The following is an 18,886-nucleotide window of genomic DNA, read 5'->3' as shown; positions in this document are numbered from 1 at the left end:
TTCTTAAGATTTTACTGAGGGCTGGGATTCATTTGGGAAAGGAAGTTACCAAATGAAAGGGAAATATAACTGCCACTAAAAGAGGCTATTTTGAGACCCTGTTGGCTCCAGGCCTCCCTTGGAATCCATTATAGGGCTTCTTGTTGGCTTAACTCCTGGCCTGCTGCCATTAGTGGGGCCAGTTTACTTAGTGAGACTTCTGAACATTTTATTTTCCTGAAAGTTCAGTTCAACTGCTGAAAGATTTGGAGAGAGGAAAAGGTTCACTGGCATTTGTGTGCCACCTTGGACCACCTAATTGACCCCTTTATGCCTCAGTCTCCTTTTTTCTAAAATGTGAAGAATAATAGTAATAGCTTCCTTATAGGGTTATTATTGTGAACTAAAAGCATTGTGAGCAGTTATCAGGCTGCGCTCATAAGTTCTGGGTAAGTGTGGTTCATTACTACCCACATCACACCGTGGAACTTAATGCCACATTTCCATTATCTTACACTTCTGCAGTTGAGTCTTCTAGCATAGATGAGGAGTTCACATTTTCTTTTTCTGATAAATTCTATCTGTTGGCTTGGGATCATTTTTTCTAAACCAGTGGGACTTTTTTGGTTAGACTCTGTCATCCAACACATAGATTGTTATTTCCAATTACTATGGCATACCGCAGACGTTCTCTCTCATCATGAATAATGATTTTTATTTTTTTAACAAAGTGATTAAAAGCCAACTATGTGCTGTGTTCCTAAATGCACGTGAGTGTGTGTATTTGTGTGTGCACAAGTGTTTAAGGCAGGGATATGACCTCATTTCACAGTGCATATAGCTTTTAATAAGACCACGAATAACCTACATGTTTAAATAAGAGTCTGAGATGAGGCAGGGTAAACGGGATACTGGCTGTGAGCAGAGTTTGAAAGATTCAAGCCATAAAGATCTAGAACAGGAACACTGATGCCTTGGTAATTTTTATTAGAGAAACTTATCTTGTAGAAATGCACACTAGGTGAAAAGATTAGTTTTTTTATTTTTTATCTTATCCCTTAAAATTTAAAAATATTTAAGTATATCACACCTTAAGGGCATGAACAAAGTGAAATTAGCTTTGTTTAACAGAAACAGGGCAGCCTGTGACGCCTGAAACAAAAATCAAATATGGGACAGATCACAAGAAGGCCTATTTTATGGAGTGAGTAGTAAACCATGAGGTGACAGACACAAAAAACACTTGGTAGCTTTGAAACTATTTCAAATTTATGTGTGCTATGAGCACTACTTTGGGAATGCAGCCTTGGTGAGTAGACAAATATAAAATAAATTCGTGTGCATTAATAGATTTTAAGATTTTTAGAGAAGTTAGAGCACAGAGTGGTGGAAGGAGGAAGTATGCATGACACCCAGTGGTATGTGGAAGAAAGTGCTTTTGGTAGCCAACAGGCCTACAACAAAGCAGCATGCCCAAGAAGGATTTGAACCTGGCCTGCCCTGGTCAGGAAGCATTTCAGAAGAGGTGTTAGCAGATGAGCTGTGGCCGTTCCTCCACTTCATGTAAGGCTGCAGTGGTCCAGGTTATGCAGAGGAATGTTCCCTCTTGTAATGCACATGGAAGCTGGTGTGTTCGAGGCTGTGCAACAAATCAGTTCATTTTTTCTTTCTGCAAGATAAAGGAGTTGGAGCATATGATCTTTCATTGTTTTGTCTCTCTAGAATCTTAAGAATCCATCAGGGAACACAGTCATTCCTAATTTCCCTAAACAACGTGTTGTCTCTGTCAGTATCTGAACTGGACTGGTTAAGGGTCTAAGCCAGTTTGACAACTCTTGGGTACTTTTGCTGATAAGGAAGCAGACTGAAATTGGAGTATCCACAGAGAAAAGAGGGTGCAAATCACGACCATTCATGCAACATTTCAGCCTCCCACTTACAATCCAGACACTGCAGCAGGCACTCGGGACACAGAACCAAAAGAGCCATGTGGTCTGCTCAGGGAAGCCCTCTCAGTGGAGAAAAGATCAAGAAGCAAAGTGCCACTGGAGGCCTGTGCTAGGGCAGATGGCAGCACAGAGGCAGGGCACCTACCAAGGTGTCCTTAGGTAGAACAGAAAGAGGATCAGAGCAGTACCTCATTTCTAAACAAGAGAACCGGCTTGTAGGAGCTCTCCGTTGACTCACTGGCAAAAAAGGTAGCTTTTTAAAACAAACCAAACAGATATCCATCCTTTAGGGGATCCCTGGCACGTGGCAGCTGATTCTGCCAATTTTTCATGGACGGAAATACCGAGGAGGTAAGAACTGCTGAATCTCTGCAAGTTAAAGTCCCTCAAAGGGGGCTGTGTTTCCTAAAGGGCGCTCCAAAGGGGCTGAACTACTTGCAACCGGGAGAAAAAGACTGGCAGTCAGGGCACGGGAGGGTGTACGTCTGGAGTCATTTCAAGGCTTTTTCCATCTTGCCTGATGTGGCAACAAGGAAAGATTTGTTCGTTTTATTTATTTATTTTCCATCTTTAACGATTTTTCTTTTCCTCCTTTTCCCCCTCCCAGCCACTCGGGTTTGGGTTCTCCATATGACTCATAATTCCTTCCGAAAGTGGAGTCGAATTCATAAAAGTGGTGGAGGTGGTGGGGGGGGTGGCGGCAGGCTGGGAGCCCCAGGGAGTCTTCACTACCGACATTCCCACTCAGCCCCCGGCGCGAGTGGCGGTCGGGCTGGGGAAACCACCCTGCGCCTGGATGGCGGATACTATTAAAGCCCCGGCGGCCGGGACCGGGTGACTGGGCAGCGGGCACGGCGGGCGCGGGAGGGTCTGCGGCGGGCGGCGCCGCAGCAGCCCCGGCACGGCCGCCGCCGCCCGCGGGCGCGAGTGTGCGCGGGTGTGGAAGGCCGGCGTGCGGGCCGCGAGGGGTGTGCGCGCGTGAGGCGGAGCGGGGCTCGCCCCTGGTCGGCGCCCGCCGTCCCGCCGGTGATCGCTCTCCGGCCGTCTCCAAGCACCCTCGGCTCCCCACGGCCGTTGGTCCGGGCGGGGGAGGGAGAAAGTGAGACTCGGTGTCATCACCATCCATTGTCAGGAGGGGAGGAAATTGGAATCCAGCAGCGGCGAGCAGCAGCTGGGCGGTCACATCTGGGAATGCAAAGCCGACCTCCCCCTCCTCCTCCTCCTCCACCTCCTCCTCCTCTCTCCCCCGGGATCACTTCCGAAACCACTTCGCCTTCAGCCCCTGCCTCGGCCAGAGGTTTCATTTTTAACTGAATATTTACGAAAGCTGGAAGCGTGAGAGGGGGGTGGGGTAGGGTGGAAATAGCGGCTGCTTCTTTTCCAGGGATTTATTTAATGGGGATGTGTTCAAGGCAAGAGCGAATTCAGAAGGATATCGACGTCGTGATCCAGAAGTCCAGAGCCGAGAAGGACTGCCTGTTTGCAGGTGAGTTTTCGCCTTTCCAGAGCCTCGGACCCAGCATCAGCTTCTTCTGCCTGCCCATTACCCCCTTTTCCAGCATTCTGGCCGCGACGTGTGTGGCTGGGGACGGAGGGTGGGTTGCACGTCCCCATTCCGGGGTTCATTTGGCAACAGCTGCTGCAGCGGGAGCGGGAGCCAAAAGGGGGAGGGGGCGCCAGCCTCTCCCCTTCCCCCCTCCCCCCTTCTGGGGCGGCCCCCACTTTTGGGGGCAGAACCCTGGTGGCCCGAGCGGGGGTCTAGGCGGAGGGGCCGTACGTTGTATTTTTAGTCCCCAGTGGACACCCGGAGCGTCCGAGCACGCCTCCCGGGTTTCAGCAGCAGCGACCCAGGCGGCGGGTAGGACCGGCCGGGTTTGCGCAATGGGCTGAGCGGCGGCGGCGGCGGCGACCGGGAATGGAGCCCGCTGCGCTGCGTTGCGCTGGCCGGCTGCGCCGGGCGCCGAGGCCCCCCCCGGAGAGCAGCGCTGGGCCGATCTCTGGCCCCTTCAGCTCCCTCTAGTACCCTCTGACTGGCAGTGCGTTGCTCCAGAAAGACAACGGATTCCGGGGGTTCTCGAGGCGCCTGGCGCCCCTGCCTGGGGGTCGCTTTTCGTCCATTTTGCTCCCCCGGGAGAGGGACTGGATTTTGCTTTCACTGCCGCGAGCTCGGCAGGGGCCGCTTCCGGCCGCCGGGCCCGGGAAATTCCCGCCGTTGCTATGGCACCCGGCACTTGTTGCGGGGGGCGGCTTCCAGCGGCACCCGGCTTGGGGTGCGCAGCATCCCCTCCCGCGCCGCGCGGAGAGCGGACCTTGGGACTCTACAGCCCTCGCCTCCCGCCCCGCCAGGCCTCCCCTTGGCTCCATCAGATAAGGGGGCCCAAGGCTTAACCAGGGTTAAAAATCCACCTAAGGGGTAGCTTTTAACAAGACTTTCGTTTCAGATTTCAGATACTCAGACTCCACCTTTACTTTCACCTACGTTGGCGGCCCCAAAAGGTATTTATGTGTATAGAGTTGCTTCATTTCCTGTTCACAAGCTTGTGTTTCCTTTGTTCTTAGCATGTTCCGTGTTCGTGTATTTTCTTCTTTTCTTGTTGCTGTCCTTTAGCTACATCCCAGGCCTGAGGTCCCTCGGTTTTAAAGAGCAGTGGGGCAATAAATACGTTTGATTAAAATGTTTCTAAGATCATGCCACAGGCCGTGAGTGGAACTCTCACACTCTTCAGGTTAAAGCTGCTCTACAGTAGCAGGTTGTTCTTGAGGCTTTAGGGGCTGACATAGGCGAGTGCCAAACCGTAATATTGGGCATAAAAGACAAAAGATGTCACAGAATAGTTTGATCACATGTGATGCTTTTTCTGGTGAGTTGGGGCTGCACGTTTGCATGTTTTCTGAAGGTTGACATTAACATGCAGTCTGCCAGTTCTCCATACTTTTTTTTTTTTAAGGAGTCTTATTTTGCTTTTCATAGTTAGTTGGAAAGAATTTGGGAGTTACATGTAGCTGGAGTGTTTAACTTCTTTCTTGAGAGAGAAGAATGAAAGATGTATATATTACATTAACAGTGTGAAAGAAGCCCAAATCCAATTGCGGGTTTAAGAGGTAGAGTTAAAATGAAAAGTAACCATTAAAATATGCCTTCCTGTCTTCACTTGTTAAGGTAGAATTTTCTCCCTGTTAGCCCTTTGGGGATACAGTGGTTTAAAAGAGCAGTGGCCACATATGAGAACTGTCAGAGATTCAGCCTTGGTGTTAGTGCTTGACATTCAGTACCATTTGATCACATTCCAAAATATCTCTTAGCTAATGGAAACATTTATGAACTTACATATTGCAAAAGAAGCTTTTTTCTGTAAATAGATTTTTGAAAAGCTTGGGATTGATACGAATCTAAAAAATGCTTAGGATCTGTGTTGCAATGTACATCTCAAAAAAAGCTTTCATTGAAACAGTTATCACGTTTCCCATATGCATAGTATTTGTAAGCCTCAAGATTAGTATATCGATTTCATTTATTAGTTGAAAATATAACATATAATATATACTTATTGGGGGAGAATAAAATTATAGTATTTCTAAATTTCCTGTAGCACCATCATTTTTTTATGAATGAAAAGAATAATTAAATTAGAGGAGATTCAACTAAATTAATGCTGCTCCTACACTTACTATCCAGAAGATGTAGGTGTATGACTAACGAGCTCTTGGATTGTTTTAATAGTTAAAACTGAAAACATTTCTGCATACAATCAGGTTCATACCTGCTTGAGTTGTCTGTTTCACAGTGGTGGTTTGTCTCATGAGAGGTGTAGACTGGGAAAGCCCTGGGGTAGGCTTTTCAACTAACTAGCTTTATTATTTTCAATGAGGTGCTTGAATGTTTTGGCCTCGATTTAGTTATCTGTACAAGGAGGGAGTGAACCATACTCTTAAGATCTGTTAGATACTGCACTAAGATTCTTTACCTGCAGATTACTGAACTAGTGTTAACACACAGCAAGAGGTGCAGAAGGTATGAATGCCTCCAGGAGCAAGGCCAGGAGGTAGGGATGAATCATTAACTAATAGAGGTAACATCAGTTTTCACTGTAGGAACAAACACCATGGTTGCTCTTAAAGTAAGAGATGATTTCCTTTGTTAACCCACCTAAGAGATACTTTTCCCCTGATTTCGATACCCGAGAGGACTTGCATAGCTAATGTGGATAACCTGTTTTTAAAGAAGAAAGATAGCTGGTACCACTGTCGATGTGAGTGCTTTGTCTTCTCAAAAGCTTGTTCCATAAAATTATGTATAAAAGATTGCTTTAGTATAGTAATTATAATACCTTTAATGATTACCCCTTTATGGATTTGTAGCTAATGGCAGAAGATAAATTTTCTGAAAGAAAAAATGTTGTTTTCATGAACTACATTAACTACAGATTTGTAGCTAATGGCAGAAGATAAATTTTCTGAAAGAAAAATATTGTGTACATGAACTTCATTAACTACATTAGAATCTGGTATTTATTGTGTATTTCTCATTGCTATGTGCCAATCAGGCATTTAAAATTCAAATAATAATGGTCTGTTTTGATTTAATGTACTTGTCAACCTATAATGTTCAGTTAATAATTATAATGTTCATTTCAGGTAAACTAGACTTATTTCCTGATTAAAGGAAGGTAGGGATCTTATGGGGAGATAGTACATGTTTATCTTGAATTATATTGTAGTGTCATTTCATCTAAACCATTGAGAACATTTATTTTCAAGAGATGATTTCAAGAATAATTTTCAGTTCAAGCTGTAGATAAAACTTAATATGCTATTTCCTCTCTGACTCTTTCCAAGAATAATTACACTTTGTCTTAAGACAAGAGTTGATCTTACATGTTACTCTCCAGAAAAAAGAAATAACACTGAGAGATTTTTCTTTTTCCATGTACCTCTTTTATGCTTCTGTGAATAAAAGGAGAGGCAGGAGGCAGTTGTGTCAGGGCTGGCCACCGGCCTAGTAAACTGGCCTTTCATTCGGAGGTTGTCAGAGGGGCAGAGGGCCTGTTAACATTTGCTCTTCTGCCTGGGTGGACTTTAGGTCAGGACTGAGGGGGAGCAGATGGTCTGCTGGAAGACTGGATTCACTTAGTCCTCCCTAATGGAAAGGTTCATGGAATTATTATTATCCCCAGTTTTGGATTTGCAAACTGAGGCTGAAAAGAGTTTAGAAAACATGCTCAAATCTACTCAGTGAAATTGTGAAGCTGCTGTAAAAACCCTGTTCTGTCACACTTCTGAGACCTGTGCTCCTTCCTCTGCACTCGTGTTCCTAGCGTCTTTGAGACACTTGAACATCGAAAAAATTATGCAGACGTTTACTTGAGAGTTGTAGTTTTAGTGTCTTTTGATTGAAAAATAATGCAACATGTTAAATGTTGAGAATTGGTTATTAATATCATCTACATATGCTTGAAAACTTGTGGTATATAGGGCACGATTAATTCATTCCTTAAAACATCTCTGATTTCTGGACTCCTTGGAATAACTCCACAGTCGTCAGTGGTCCCGGGTCTGCCATAGACTCCTTTCAAACGCTCCCTCCCAATTTCAGGGGTGTGCTAAGAACTGTAAACCAGACGCCTCAACCTGTATACAGTTTGTGAGTTTGTGCAAAAGTCATTCCTTCCCTGTACTTTGTCATGCTATGATCTCCTGCCTCTTTCTTTCTCCCGTTTTGGTTGGCGGTAGACTCCTTAAGACCATAAAGGTTTGGGGTTCTGGTCCTTCATCTCACTTGCAGTCAGTTGTGCAGTTAGTGATAGAAGAAACGGAAGGGGGAAAGTGAGTGATGACAGCTACTGAGGGGGTGGGGAAGCAGCTGAGTGCCTGGGGCCAGAGGTCAGCAGAGTCAAGAGGAGAGAGCAGGGGGAGCCCCATAAGCCTGGTCACAGATCCCATGGAATTCCTTGATTGTGAGCTTTTAGCAAGGAAAATATTGTGAAGTTACAACTGAGGCTTTAAGTGTTGATTGTAAAAAAAAAAAAAAAATTAGAAAAAGAGATAAGCCAAAAAGAAGAAAATTTACAGAATATGATTTCTCCATCTTATATTAACATACTAGAATTTATTCTTTTAGAATTTTTATGTCTGTATGCATGTAAAATGTATGTATCCAAAGATTGTATTATATTCTTGAGACCTCCCTGTTTTTCACCCAAGGATATAACTTTAATGTCTTTGCTTTAGAAAGGATATGAAAATAAAGAAATGCTTATTGAGTTAGGAGTTTTCCAATCAAGGGTGTGCATGATAAGGAATCTAATATTTATATTAGAAGTTATTAATAAATTAGAAATTGTATTATAATGAGACAGATGTTCAGAGACATCTGTAAATGTACACCCTGTATTGTATGAATAGACACTTTTTCATGTAGTCATGTATAATTTGACATCTTTTGAAATGCACCATTCTTTCTTAGGAGTTTCTGTCCCTATAACTGTTTTGGACCATCGTGTGTGACACTAACAATGGTACTCTAGCATGTCCCTCAGATCACTGGCTACCTTCTCTTCCTCCTGGGCCTTTGCAGGTCCATCCACATCCTACCCTCCCACCTCTCAACCCTAGTCAGCTTTCGTTATTTCATTATTCTCAATAATGAGAATTTGGCTTTGCTAAGCCAAACTCCCCTCTGAGAAGCCTTCCCTGGCATGCTCTACCCTGTTTGGTTTTGCGAGGTGTTTCTAAAATCATGTTGTCACATTGTATTTGTTAGCACCTGTTTACTTAATCATCTGTCTGACCACCAGAGGAGGGTCTGTTCTGTTCATTGCTGTTTCCCTAGTCCCTGGCTTACTGCCCACTACAATATATTTTCTCAGTAAGTACATATACAGTGAATTACTAAACAATTGCCAGAACACCTTCTGGCAGGTGAGAAGCAGTTCCCTAACTCAGATGACCAGCTGTAGAAAGACTCAGATAGTTCAAAAAGCTCCCAGTCTGGTGATACCACTTGGAATGGAATTTCTTATGAATCCGGAAGTTGCTTACCCAAGTTATAAGCCTTGTTCAGATGTTTTCAGGAGACAGACAAACACAGAGGCTTAGGATTATAGAGAGTTCTGGGCACTGTGGTACACTGGAGAGTTTGGATTCTTAAAAAGTTAAAAAAATCAACAGCAGTCTGGTGATCAAGCACATCTTCCAGGGGCCCTAATCCACCTGGGCTCCCAGTGTATATTTCCTTACCCATGGGATGCTATGGGAAGAGACGATCTACTTGAATGCTAAAGTACATTTTTTTTTCTTTCGACTGTCTTAGAAAGGAGGTGTGTATCTGCCTGCAGGAGTGGGGATGTTGGGAGGATGAAGAAGTAATTCCATCATCTCAGAAAGATTCATCAATTTTCGTTATGAAAGAAGTACATTCTCATTCTAAAATCTTGAAATGTGTAATTATTTTGAAACCATCAAGTGCTCCTGAAGGTGTCAGAATAGAAAGAATGACTTTTTTTTAAAACAAAAAATTTAGAATGCTCCTCTTGGCAATTATTGTCTGCATAATTTTTGGTTATTATCAGTTATTATCCAAAATGATTTTTTTTTTTTAAAAAAAGTATGTTCCTTGGAGCCCTGGGAACCTACCTGGGAATCTTGGGGTGACCAGTGGAAGGGAGTGTGAAGGAAGCTGAAAGACTGAGTGAGAGTCGGGCTTCCGTATCCCTTTGTGAATTACAGCTGCTCTAGCTCTTTGCTGTTCCGTGTAACATTTTCTTTGAAAAAGGTTTCATTGTTAAGTGAGTTTCAAAACCACTGACCTAAAATAACCACCAATTTAATTAACACAAGTTTAACTTTATTGAAGGTTATATATTAAAAAAATATTTGAACTCCATTTATTTCATGGATTAAAATACTACTACTAATCATATTTATTGGGCATAGTCCCTGCTATGCGTTTTGCCTACCTTACATCCTGTGCTCGCAGCAAAGAAGACCAGTAGGTATTTTGTTAGCTGCTTTACATTTTATAGCCAAAGAAACTGATGCTTGGGTAGTTCAGCTAATTTACAGTTAGTAAGAAACAGAGTAGGTATATTGCAGTGGAAGTCAGTGTTTATATAAGGTTTTAAGGCACATGGGTTGCACTGGCATGGCTAGAGTGGCTGGGGATGTTTGGGCGTGGGGAGGGTTGCTGTTGCTAGTGGGATGTCTGCCAGGGACAGTGCTGCAGGTCTACTGGTTGGCAGGGGAGGTGCCCGAGCCCACTGCTGAGCATTAATAGTGGTGAAATTATGTACATTGGCTGAGGAATCCTTATGCAAATATTGGACCAATCCATTTAAATTCCCCATCGTTTCTCTCTGAAGCATTAAAAAAAAATACATATAAGTGAAATTTCACCCGTCCTGAAAATACTTTGTAATCCTCTGCACACATTTGCTTTTGGATAGATTGTGCTATAGTAGATAAGCCTCGCTTTAAGACAGTTGCCAGAATCGAATTTCGATCAAGTTATTGACATGTCATTTTCTTTTTCATTCTCTAAATTTCTGAAATCTTGTGTTTCACGTGCCCCCAGGAAAGACTAATCAGAAATATGCTTGTATGAATGAGGCTTGTCGTTCCTATTTTGTTGTGATGTAACTCAGGCTTTCTGTTCAGTCATCTCACTGAATTGCTGGCCACTTCAACTCAACGCATCAAAACAACCCATCCTTTTTAAAAGAAGCTTCTCTTCCCAGCCTCTCCCTGGTCAGTATCACATCACTTGAGCCTGGTGTGGGGAATCACAGTCTCAGGTTTCAGGTATCCCATCTTCCTCTTTACCTCTTTTGAAGCTCCCCTGACTTTTACTTTGAAGTTATCATTGTGGCATCTTCACCTCACCCCATGTCGACACTCGTTGAGGCCCTGATCTCCTTGATTTAGGTCACTTTAACCAAGTGTCTTAAAATACTTTAGAGTTTCTCACCCATTCCGTTCACTTATACCTGCACTCTTTGAGCATGAATTTAATCATAGAGCAATTGCCTGCTCAGAAGCTTTCAAATGCAGCCAGAGTTTTCTTCATATCAAATTTAAACCCCATTCCTGGCTTTCAAGAGCCATCTTCCCCATCCGTTCATCTGTTTCTCAGCCTTTCAAACACTGACTTACTGCTGTTTGTTTATTGACCTAATCTCTCCACTCAACAGCAGTTTGCATTAATTTGGTGCATTAAACATATACAGCTGTTCAGGTTTTATTGATTGATAACATCTGTATTGCATAATATTCTTGGTTTGGCTATCAAGATTATGGCTTTTATTATCATAAAGACCAGTTCATTTAATCTTTTCTTTGGCCACAAGTGGCATCTCTGTGAAAATGTATGATGTATGTATGCACATGAAGAGGATTTGGTGAGACTCTGGGTAGAACAAGGTGGAAATGAGAAGACAAAATGAAATCTGAGGAATATGGGACGACAGTACGAACAGATTACCCCCAATCTGTTATAGAGAAACAACAACAAGTCTTGATTGTAGTTTATTTGCATATTGATGGCATCTGGTTTGTGGCTGACACCTTCTTGGTATTAAATGGAGGATACCACTTCAGTCAATGTTAAATTTGAAAGAGACATCCACTTAAACCTTTGTGCATTCAGATCACTTTTCCCTATGCAGAAATGAGCAGAAAGTTAGCTGCTAACTGACTTTCCCCAGGATGGTCTTCACACTTTGAAATACAGATTGAAAAGACCTTCCCAATGGCCTGGAAGTATTAGGATTTGTCAACCAGCTCAGAAGTGCTGTAGTTATTTGGATTTTTATCACTGTTTTGTTTAGAAAGCAAATACAGTTTATTATCCAAGAATCATTTGTAGAATATTCACTGTATTTGAAGTATAAAATGAGCCAGAGACTAATACAACTACTTTACATTTGTTAGACTTTCACATCTATGAAGAAAAAAGTTCATACAAAATTGGAAAACAACAAACAAAAATATTGTTAAGGGTAGAGCTGTCTAAAAGAGTGAAGAAGTCAAATAAAGTAAGTCACGAAAGAAATCAATATTCTGTTTAAAGACTGGAACTCTAATTCCCAGCAGAATGCCCAGAATATAGTTTTTCCTAGTATTTCTTAAATGACAGTAATATTTTTCCTCTGTTATGTGATAGCATTTCCCAAACTGATTAATTAGATGTTAGGTATGTGGCCAAATATGTCTGGGAAATGTTTAGTTACACAATATTTAACAATTTTAATGGTTGTCTTTTTAGGGCCTTTTATAGATTAGTGTGCATTATGCATACCCACGAGGTGAATGAAGCATTCAGGGTTTTTCAGACTTACTTGATTACAGATCTGGACTATCTCAAGAGAGTTGTTTTGTGGAAAACACTCTGGCAAACTCTGAGTCTTATTCATTAAAAATAGTTTTCAAGTAAACCACAGTACAGTATAAATGAAAATTGCCGATTCACACTGAGCCCTGAAGAATTTATTTTCAGTCATTTTTATAGAACTTGCTTTATGACAAGGGAAGCTTCAGTTAAAGGCACTTGGCATCTCATGCCACCAGCATTTCTATACGAGGGTTTATTTCTCTGGGTCTCTCTCAGTTGTGTTGAATCCATTTATGATAAGGGCTCTCAACTCTTCAGATCAAAGCGCTGAAGCTCGCAGGGCCCTCTTTGGCACATGATTAGAAGTCAGCCTCATAAGGAGGGGTTAGAGGCAGATAATGATTCTGTGCGGCAGAAGGACTGATTATGTCCTCTTAAATTCTGTCACTTTGACTGCAGTACAGCTTCTTAGGGAGCCATCCTTGATGGAGTGTACATTTTGAAGAAGTTCATGGCAAGGGAAATCTGGAATTTATCTAAATGTTGTCTCTCTTTGACAAATTACATTTAGAAGATCAATGAGGGTATCTATTTTGTAAGTTCATTTTCCTTCCAGTGACCATGTGAGACGATCACTGAAGGAGTTTTAACACATCTCTCAGAATTTCGTCAGCTTTAGTCAGGAAGCAAACTCCCTTTTCTTTAGACAGTGTCAGTCGTTAACCTCTGGGCGGCCATGGGTTACTTTTGGTAACACGTGAATGGAGAAGGAATCCTCGGCTTTAGAGAGCTCTGCTGGTGGGGACACAAGGCCAGGTCTGTATTCAGAGTGATTCAAGTGATGTCTTTTCTGTACGAATATTCCAGAGCTTTTGTGATTCCAGGGAAACCAGTGGAACACATGCTGAGAATCTAGTAAATTTTAGGTCTCTCATTTGGAGGTCATTGTGCAGAATCTTTAGACTGAGTTTGTGATTCTGCTCATATATTTGTCTGTCTACATGCATTCATGTTATTGATCTTAAGAGCAAGGTCTTAGATACTGGCATGAGGGAGACCTAAGCAGGGTGCTAAAATCTGCTTCATGGATAAAAGCCGATGCAGTCATCCTTTCTGATTAAAATGCACCACAGCTAGATGTGCAGCAGGAAAAAAAAAAAAAGGCCCTCCAGCTGAAAAGCAGACATTACTTTATTATCACCACAGAATTTGATATGTTTTCTCTAATGATTGGTCATATTCACTTTTAGCTAAAGAAATTTGAATAATTCCCTGTGAGCCACATTCTTTCTTGGTTCTTTCTCAATCAGTCCATCCTAATGGGAAAACCAGCATGTGGAGCAACAGGAGCTATCATTCATTGCTGATAGAAATGCAAAGTGTAGGTACAGCTACTTTGGAAGACAGTTTGGGCAGTTTCTTAGAAAACTAAACCTACTCTTACCATGTGATCCAGCAGTCTTGCTCCTTGGTAGTTACCCTCAATGAAGTTGAAAATTGAATGTCCACATAAAAATCTGCACTGATGTTTATAGCAGTTTTACTCAAAATTGCCAAAATCTGGACCTAAGTGTTTATCAAGGAATGATTGGGTAAAGAAGTTGTGGTGTGTGTGTATATATATATATACACACACAATGGAATACTACTCAGCCATAAAAAGAATGAAATAATGCCATTTGTGGCAACATTGAGTGACCTAGAGATTATCATACTAAGTGAAGTAAGTCAGAGCAGAACAAATATATTACTTATATGTGGAATCTAAAAAATAATACAAATGAACTTATTTACAAAACAGAAATAGACTCCCAGAAATAGAAAACAAACTTATGGTTACCAAAGGTGAAAGGAGGGAGGGGATAAATTAGGAGTTTGGGATATGCAGATAAAAACTATATACATAAAATAAACAAGTTCCTACTGTATAGCACAGGGAACTATATTCAATACTTTGTAATAACCTATAATGAAAACAAATATGAAAAAGAATACATGTGTATATATAACTGAATCTCTATGCTGTACACCAAAAGCTAACACATACTGTAAGTCAACTACACTTCAATTAAAAAAAAAAAATGAAAGGATACAGACTAAAATTAGCAAAGGGCAAAGGCTTGTTGGGCAGAGTCCAGGAGAAACCAGCACAAGTTTCCAAGTGTTTTGTCAGTAGAGTCACATGGACACACGCTTCTCCCAGCGATGATGTATGGCAACACATGCAAAGTGTTGCCAACCAAGGAAGCCCTCCTGAGCCTTTGTGTCCAGGGCTTTTATTAGGAGTTAGTCACATAGGCAGGCTGCACCTTTGTGACTGACCGCAACTACGCAGACCCCAGCCAGAGAGCAAGAACAGGTGTTTACAATAAATCATATTTGTTAGCATAACTGTCTGAGCAAACCCAAGACCGTAGGCATACAGAAACACTCTTCAAGCAGAATATTCCAAGGGCTCAGAGCTCATTTCCTAGGAACTGGCCAAGGGCCAGTCTTAAAGACAGACCTTTCTTGGGAATGTGCAGGGTTTGACCATCCAGGGCCTGAGTTAAGGCTTCCCTGCAGTGTTCAGCACAGGACCGGACAGAGAAGGCAGTACTTGATACAATCATTCACAGCACTAGCCCAGTTTTAATTCCTGCAGTCCAGACCCCATGAACAAACAGAATAAGGAAAAGAAAAATGCTCCCCTTTTTTTGGTAGGACAGTTGCCCTGATTGATTAAGAAATGCAAAGTTTCCTCGATTTAAAAAGGCATTAATTTGCAAGATGCACTATCATTGAATAATAATTTCTAATAAAAACTTCACTGAGTATACACAAAAATTAAAAACATAGCAGTAGCATATGTTCATTTATATAACTACATGCTGTTCTTTTTTTTTTTCTCCCAGTGTGTCAAAGTCCAAGTCTAAACCTTCATTATTTTTAGAGTCTAAAGATTCTCCAGGCTCACTTTTGGCCATTATCAGATCACCAGAGCATTCCAGTGATATTGGTTTTCCTTCCCCAAGTTCTAGGTTCCTGATCTTCAAAATACTTTAGAATAGTTGGCCCCCCTCCTTTTTTAATTTGAAAAATTACAGGTTTTTGTCTGCATTTCTTATTTGCTTAACTTTGTATTTTTTCCTTTTCTTTCATTGAATGCATAATAGTAAAAATTAAGTAGTTTCTCTGGAAGATCAGCTAAAATGTGTTTTAGCGCCACCACGAGAGCCCTTGTCTTGCCAGGTCCCTCATATTTTACCAGCCTCTCCCATCCTTGGAAAGTCCTCATATATTCTGATACATTTGGCAGTTCCTCCTGACTTTTCTTGCATTGTCTGACATGTCAGGGCCCTCCTCCTCCATAGAAAAAAAAAAAAAACTTATTTCTGGGCTGTATCACAGCTTTACCCACCAGGCAAGTGGTGATTCCAGTGCAGGTGACACAGGGGTGATGATCAAATGAGGTGAATGCTCTGTTGAGGGCCAGGTTCTCACTTTTGCTGACTCTGGTGGATACATTGTCCCCACTTCTTCCTGCATAGCGGTTAGGAAGTTTCTTTTGGTATAAGTTTTAGAGATATAAGTTAAAAACATGAATCTTACAATCAAGAAAATTCAGTAACAAAACAAAGTCCTACTAAGGAAGTAATATGGAACAGACAAATCATTCCCAGTTTCTACCTCTAAATTACCCCTCACATTTTGGTCCCGAGGAGATTTCTCATTTCGTCCATGTAAAGGAAAGCTAGAGAAGCCACTGGAAGGAATTGGGTGGCTGGAATAACTTGATACATTCTGATAGCCTGGATTGCCTCAACATTTGCGTGTTTAATTAAAGTACCTGTTTGTAATTTAAATTAATTTTAAGCAAGTAATAAAAGGGAAAGCTCTTCAGATGTTGTGGGAGAGGATATTTAAGGACCACGTATTTATCGCTAGGCTCACACCTTCTGCCTCCTCCATTACCCTGGATCAGTGCCCGCTGTTCTTATGTTTCACAGTGCCCTCCCTTCTGCTTCTCACACCCTATGTGCTTTCTTGTTTCACGATGACTCTCATGGCTGTTGGAGCTGCTACAACAGGATAGGTGGGAAACAGGAAGGGTGAATGAGCATAAAGGTCATTTGTAAACCGTCTGTGTTCTTACTGCTCCTCCATTCATTCATCTGTCTGTCTGTCTCTCTCTGTGTGCATGTCTTTTACAGCGTGTATTTTACTTGCATACATCTACAATTCTTAGAGAGCAACTATTATCACAGTTAAAATCTGGGGAAATCGATTTTTTTTAAGGGAAATACCACTTGGCAAATAAATCAGTTGATTTTTTCCCCCTGAAACTTGCGTAAGTGTGTTGATCATATACACCCAGTGAAGAAAAACATCACTGTATCATGAAGTGTGTTTCATTTTCACATGCCTTCCATATTCCAGTAACTCAGCCTTCCTCTTTCTAAGGGTTGGTTTCTGAGTGATGTTGGAAGCCATGTATGTGGTAAGAGAACAGAATTACAAAATCAAATTTAAATTAAAAAGTAAAATCTTGATATATTGACACAGATCCATTAGTCCTGTATCCTTTTGTTAGGACATGGGGGCCTGCCTGATTTTCATAAAAGCCATGCATTTTCATTCAAATAAACAAGCAAAAATTATTTTTGATACTCCCTACTTGGAAAAGTACATGAATATCTTGAAGTGTATTAGAAATTTTGCAAATGGTTGAAATTTTATGGAATGCTGAGTTACCTTCTTTTTTTCATGAATTCAAAAAGATAAACCCTAGTTTTCTTAAAAGTTAATTTACATAGATAATCTTCCTAAAATAGGACATGAGTGAGTCTTAGTTCCAACTAAAAAGAATATGTATTACCATAGCTATAAGAACAGAAGAATCAAAATATATCTGATCCCATTAGAAAATACTGCTTTTTCTTGAAATTTTAAATGACAAGAATTTAATGACACATTTAAGTCACCTCTTGTTTCAGTTGGGCTATTGAGGTCTGTTTTCCCAGTATCTGCATTTTTTTTCCCTAAAATTGAGTGAGTTTGGCTTTGAATCCAGTCCATTCATTCTTGAAGGGCTCTTGGGTCACTGGTCTGTGAGGCAAAAGTCATTTAATTATCCTGGTTGTAGATAGTTACTTTTAAGCGTCTTTTAGATCATGTTTACTTAAATGAGAGGGATTAGCACTCGGTAGCTGAAAGGAGAGTGAATATTCCTCTTTGATATCTATCAGCAGATTTACAGATTTATTATTCTTATAGCTCGAATTGTCTAAGAGCTTCAGATAAAATTTAATTCTGATTTCAACTAGTTGTGCAGCAGTTGATCCAAAATAAAATTAAAGTCCTTGTTTTGAAGTTGTAGGGGAGCCTCAAGATCAGAACAGAATTTCTTGCAACCTGAAGTTGAAAGTCTGTGAGTTCAAGGATTAACTGAAAAAGCAAACTATGTAGTGTGATTATTAAGGGGGAACTATTCCAGTAGTTGCTGTGACCTGGTTAAGGAACATTCCAGTCCTGAATCCTCCAGTTTCTCTCCTGTCTCCTCACACCCCAGTCGTCTTTTCCAGTTTACTTGTGATTTGATGTGATTGGAAACCAAATAACCACACCTGTTAGAATCATGTCTAAAATGTCACAGACTTTGTTCAGGGACCTGAGGGAGCATAAGGACATGGCCTTGTGACATGTTTATTGATGGTTTAAAATCATTTTGTATGTTTTATTTTCTTCTGTGCTTAATTTTATGGTTATTATTATTTCATATCCTCTGACTTAGAGCTTTGGTTACAAAGCAGTGTAAATGTCACACATAGTACCATTTGTCATATTGGCAGATGGTGGGTATTTAGATAGATGGCTGGAATTTTGCTGTTTGAGCGAGACTATGCCATTAGAAGCTTGTTTTCCCAAGTATCAGTACATTCTCTACTTCTACGGAGTGGAGAAACCAAGATCTGAACTAAGCGTAATTGAATACATACCAAGCCGGGGATGGGGAGTGGCGACTAACATTTGATGCCACTTCCTTTGCTTGTATGTTGTTTATTGCGTTTTAATACGAATAAAAAGATTTTCTACCAAGAATATGAAAGTAATGTTTTGCTAAGCTAAATTTTAATGAAATCATTTGGGCTTATTTATAGTCACTTAACATTTTCAGTTCATGTGTTAATATTAATTCTGTTTGCTGGAGAGAAAGTACAGGAATGATATTCAGTGTGATAACCACCTTGTTACTGCAGAAGTGGAGGAATCTGGCATTTTCAATATCAGGTGTTTGAAGTTAAAAAAAAATTGCCAGTTTCCCACAGCAGAGATAATCTATGCTTGCCTGGGTCCCGTTAATCTTTGTTACAAAATTATAAGCCTAGAGGTCTTATACTATTTTAAATTTTCAAAATTAGGTCACATAAATGTTGTATCAGACTTCTGATTCTTAAGTGGTATCCTCATGAATAGTGAAGATAGGATGTGTTTGTAGCCTACTCCTTGCTTAGCTGTGTATCAGCAGAGGGGCATGTAGTGTAGTAATGGTGTTTTCAAATGTTGGTGAACTGTTTTTCTTGATCTCTTATATAGAAGTGTGATTTTTTTCCCCCTTTTCCTGAACTAATGTTGGAACATATGGTCTGATAAG

The 18,886-nt window shown here is 41.1% G+C and overlaps 1 protein-coding gene across 2 annotated transcripts in view; it reads left to right on the top strand.

The window, feature by feature from the left end:
* Positions 1-2,782: 2,782 nt before the first annotated feature.
* Positions 2,783-18,886, top strand: part of PARP8 (poly(ADP-ribose) polymerase family member 8) — a 157,769-nt gene continuing 141,665 nt past the window's right edge. Inside the window, exons 1-3 of one of the 2 annotated variants that reach the window (XM_072958711.1) lie at positions 2,783-3,225; positions 3,313-3,414; positions 4,370-4,424. In XM_072958711.1, the coding sequence (XP_072814812.1) occupies positions 3,120-3,225; positions 3,313-3,414; positions 4,370-4,424 (263 nt within the window). In that variant the 5' untranslated portion in view covers positions 2,783-3,119. The remainder of the gene's footprint in view (positions 3,226-3,312; positions 3,415-4,369; positions 4,425-18,886) is intronic. The other variant, XM_072958710.1, reaches the window with a different exon arrangement.

This window comes from Vicugna pacos, chromosome 3 (genome assembly GCF_048564905.1).
Source record: "Vicugna pacos chromosome 3, VicPac4, whole genome shotgun sequence".
In the NCBI taxonomy this organism is placed as follows: Eukaryota; Metazoa; Chordata; class Mammalia; order Artiodactyla; family Camelidae; genus Vicugna; species Vicugna pacos.
The sequence above is the reverse complement of the archived record's forward strand: the minus strand, read 5'-3'. Positions and strand labels throughout refer to the sequence as shown.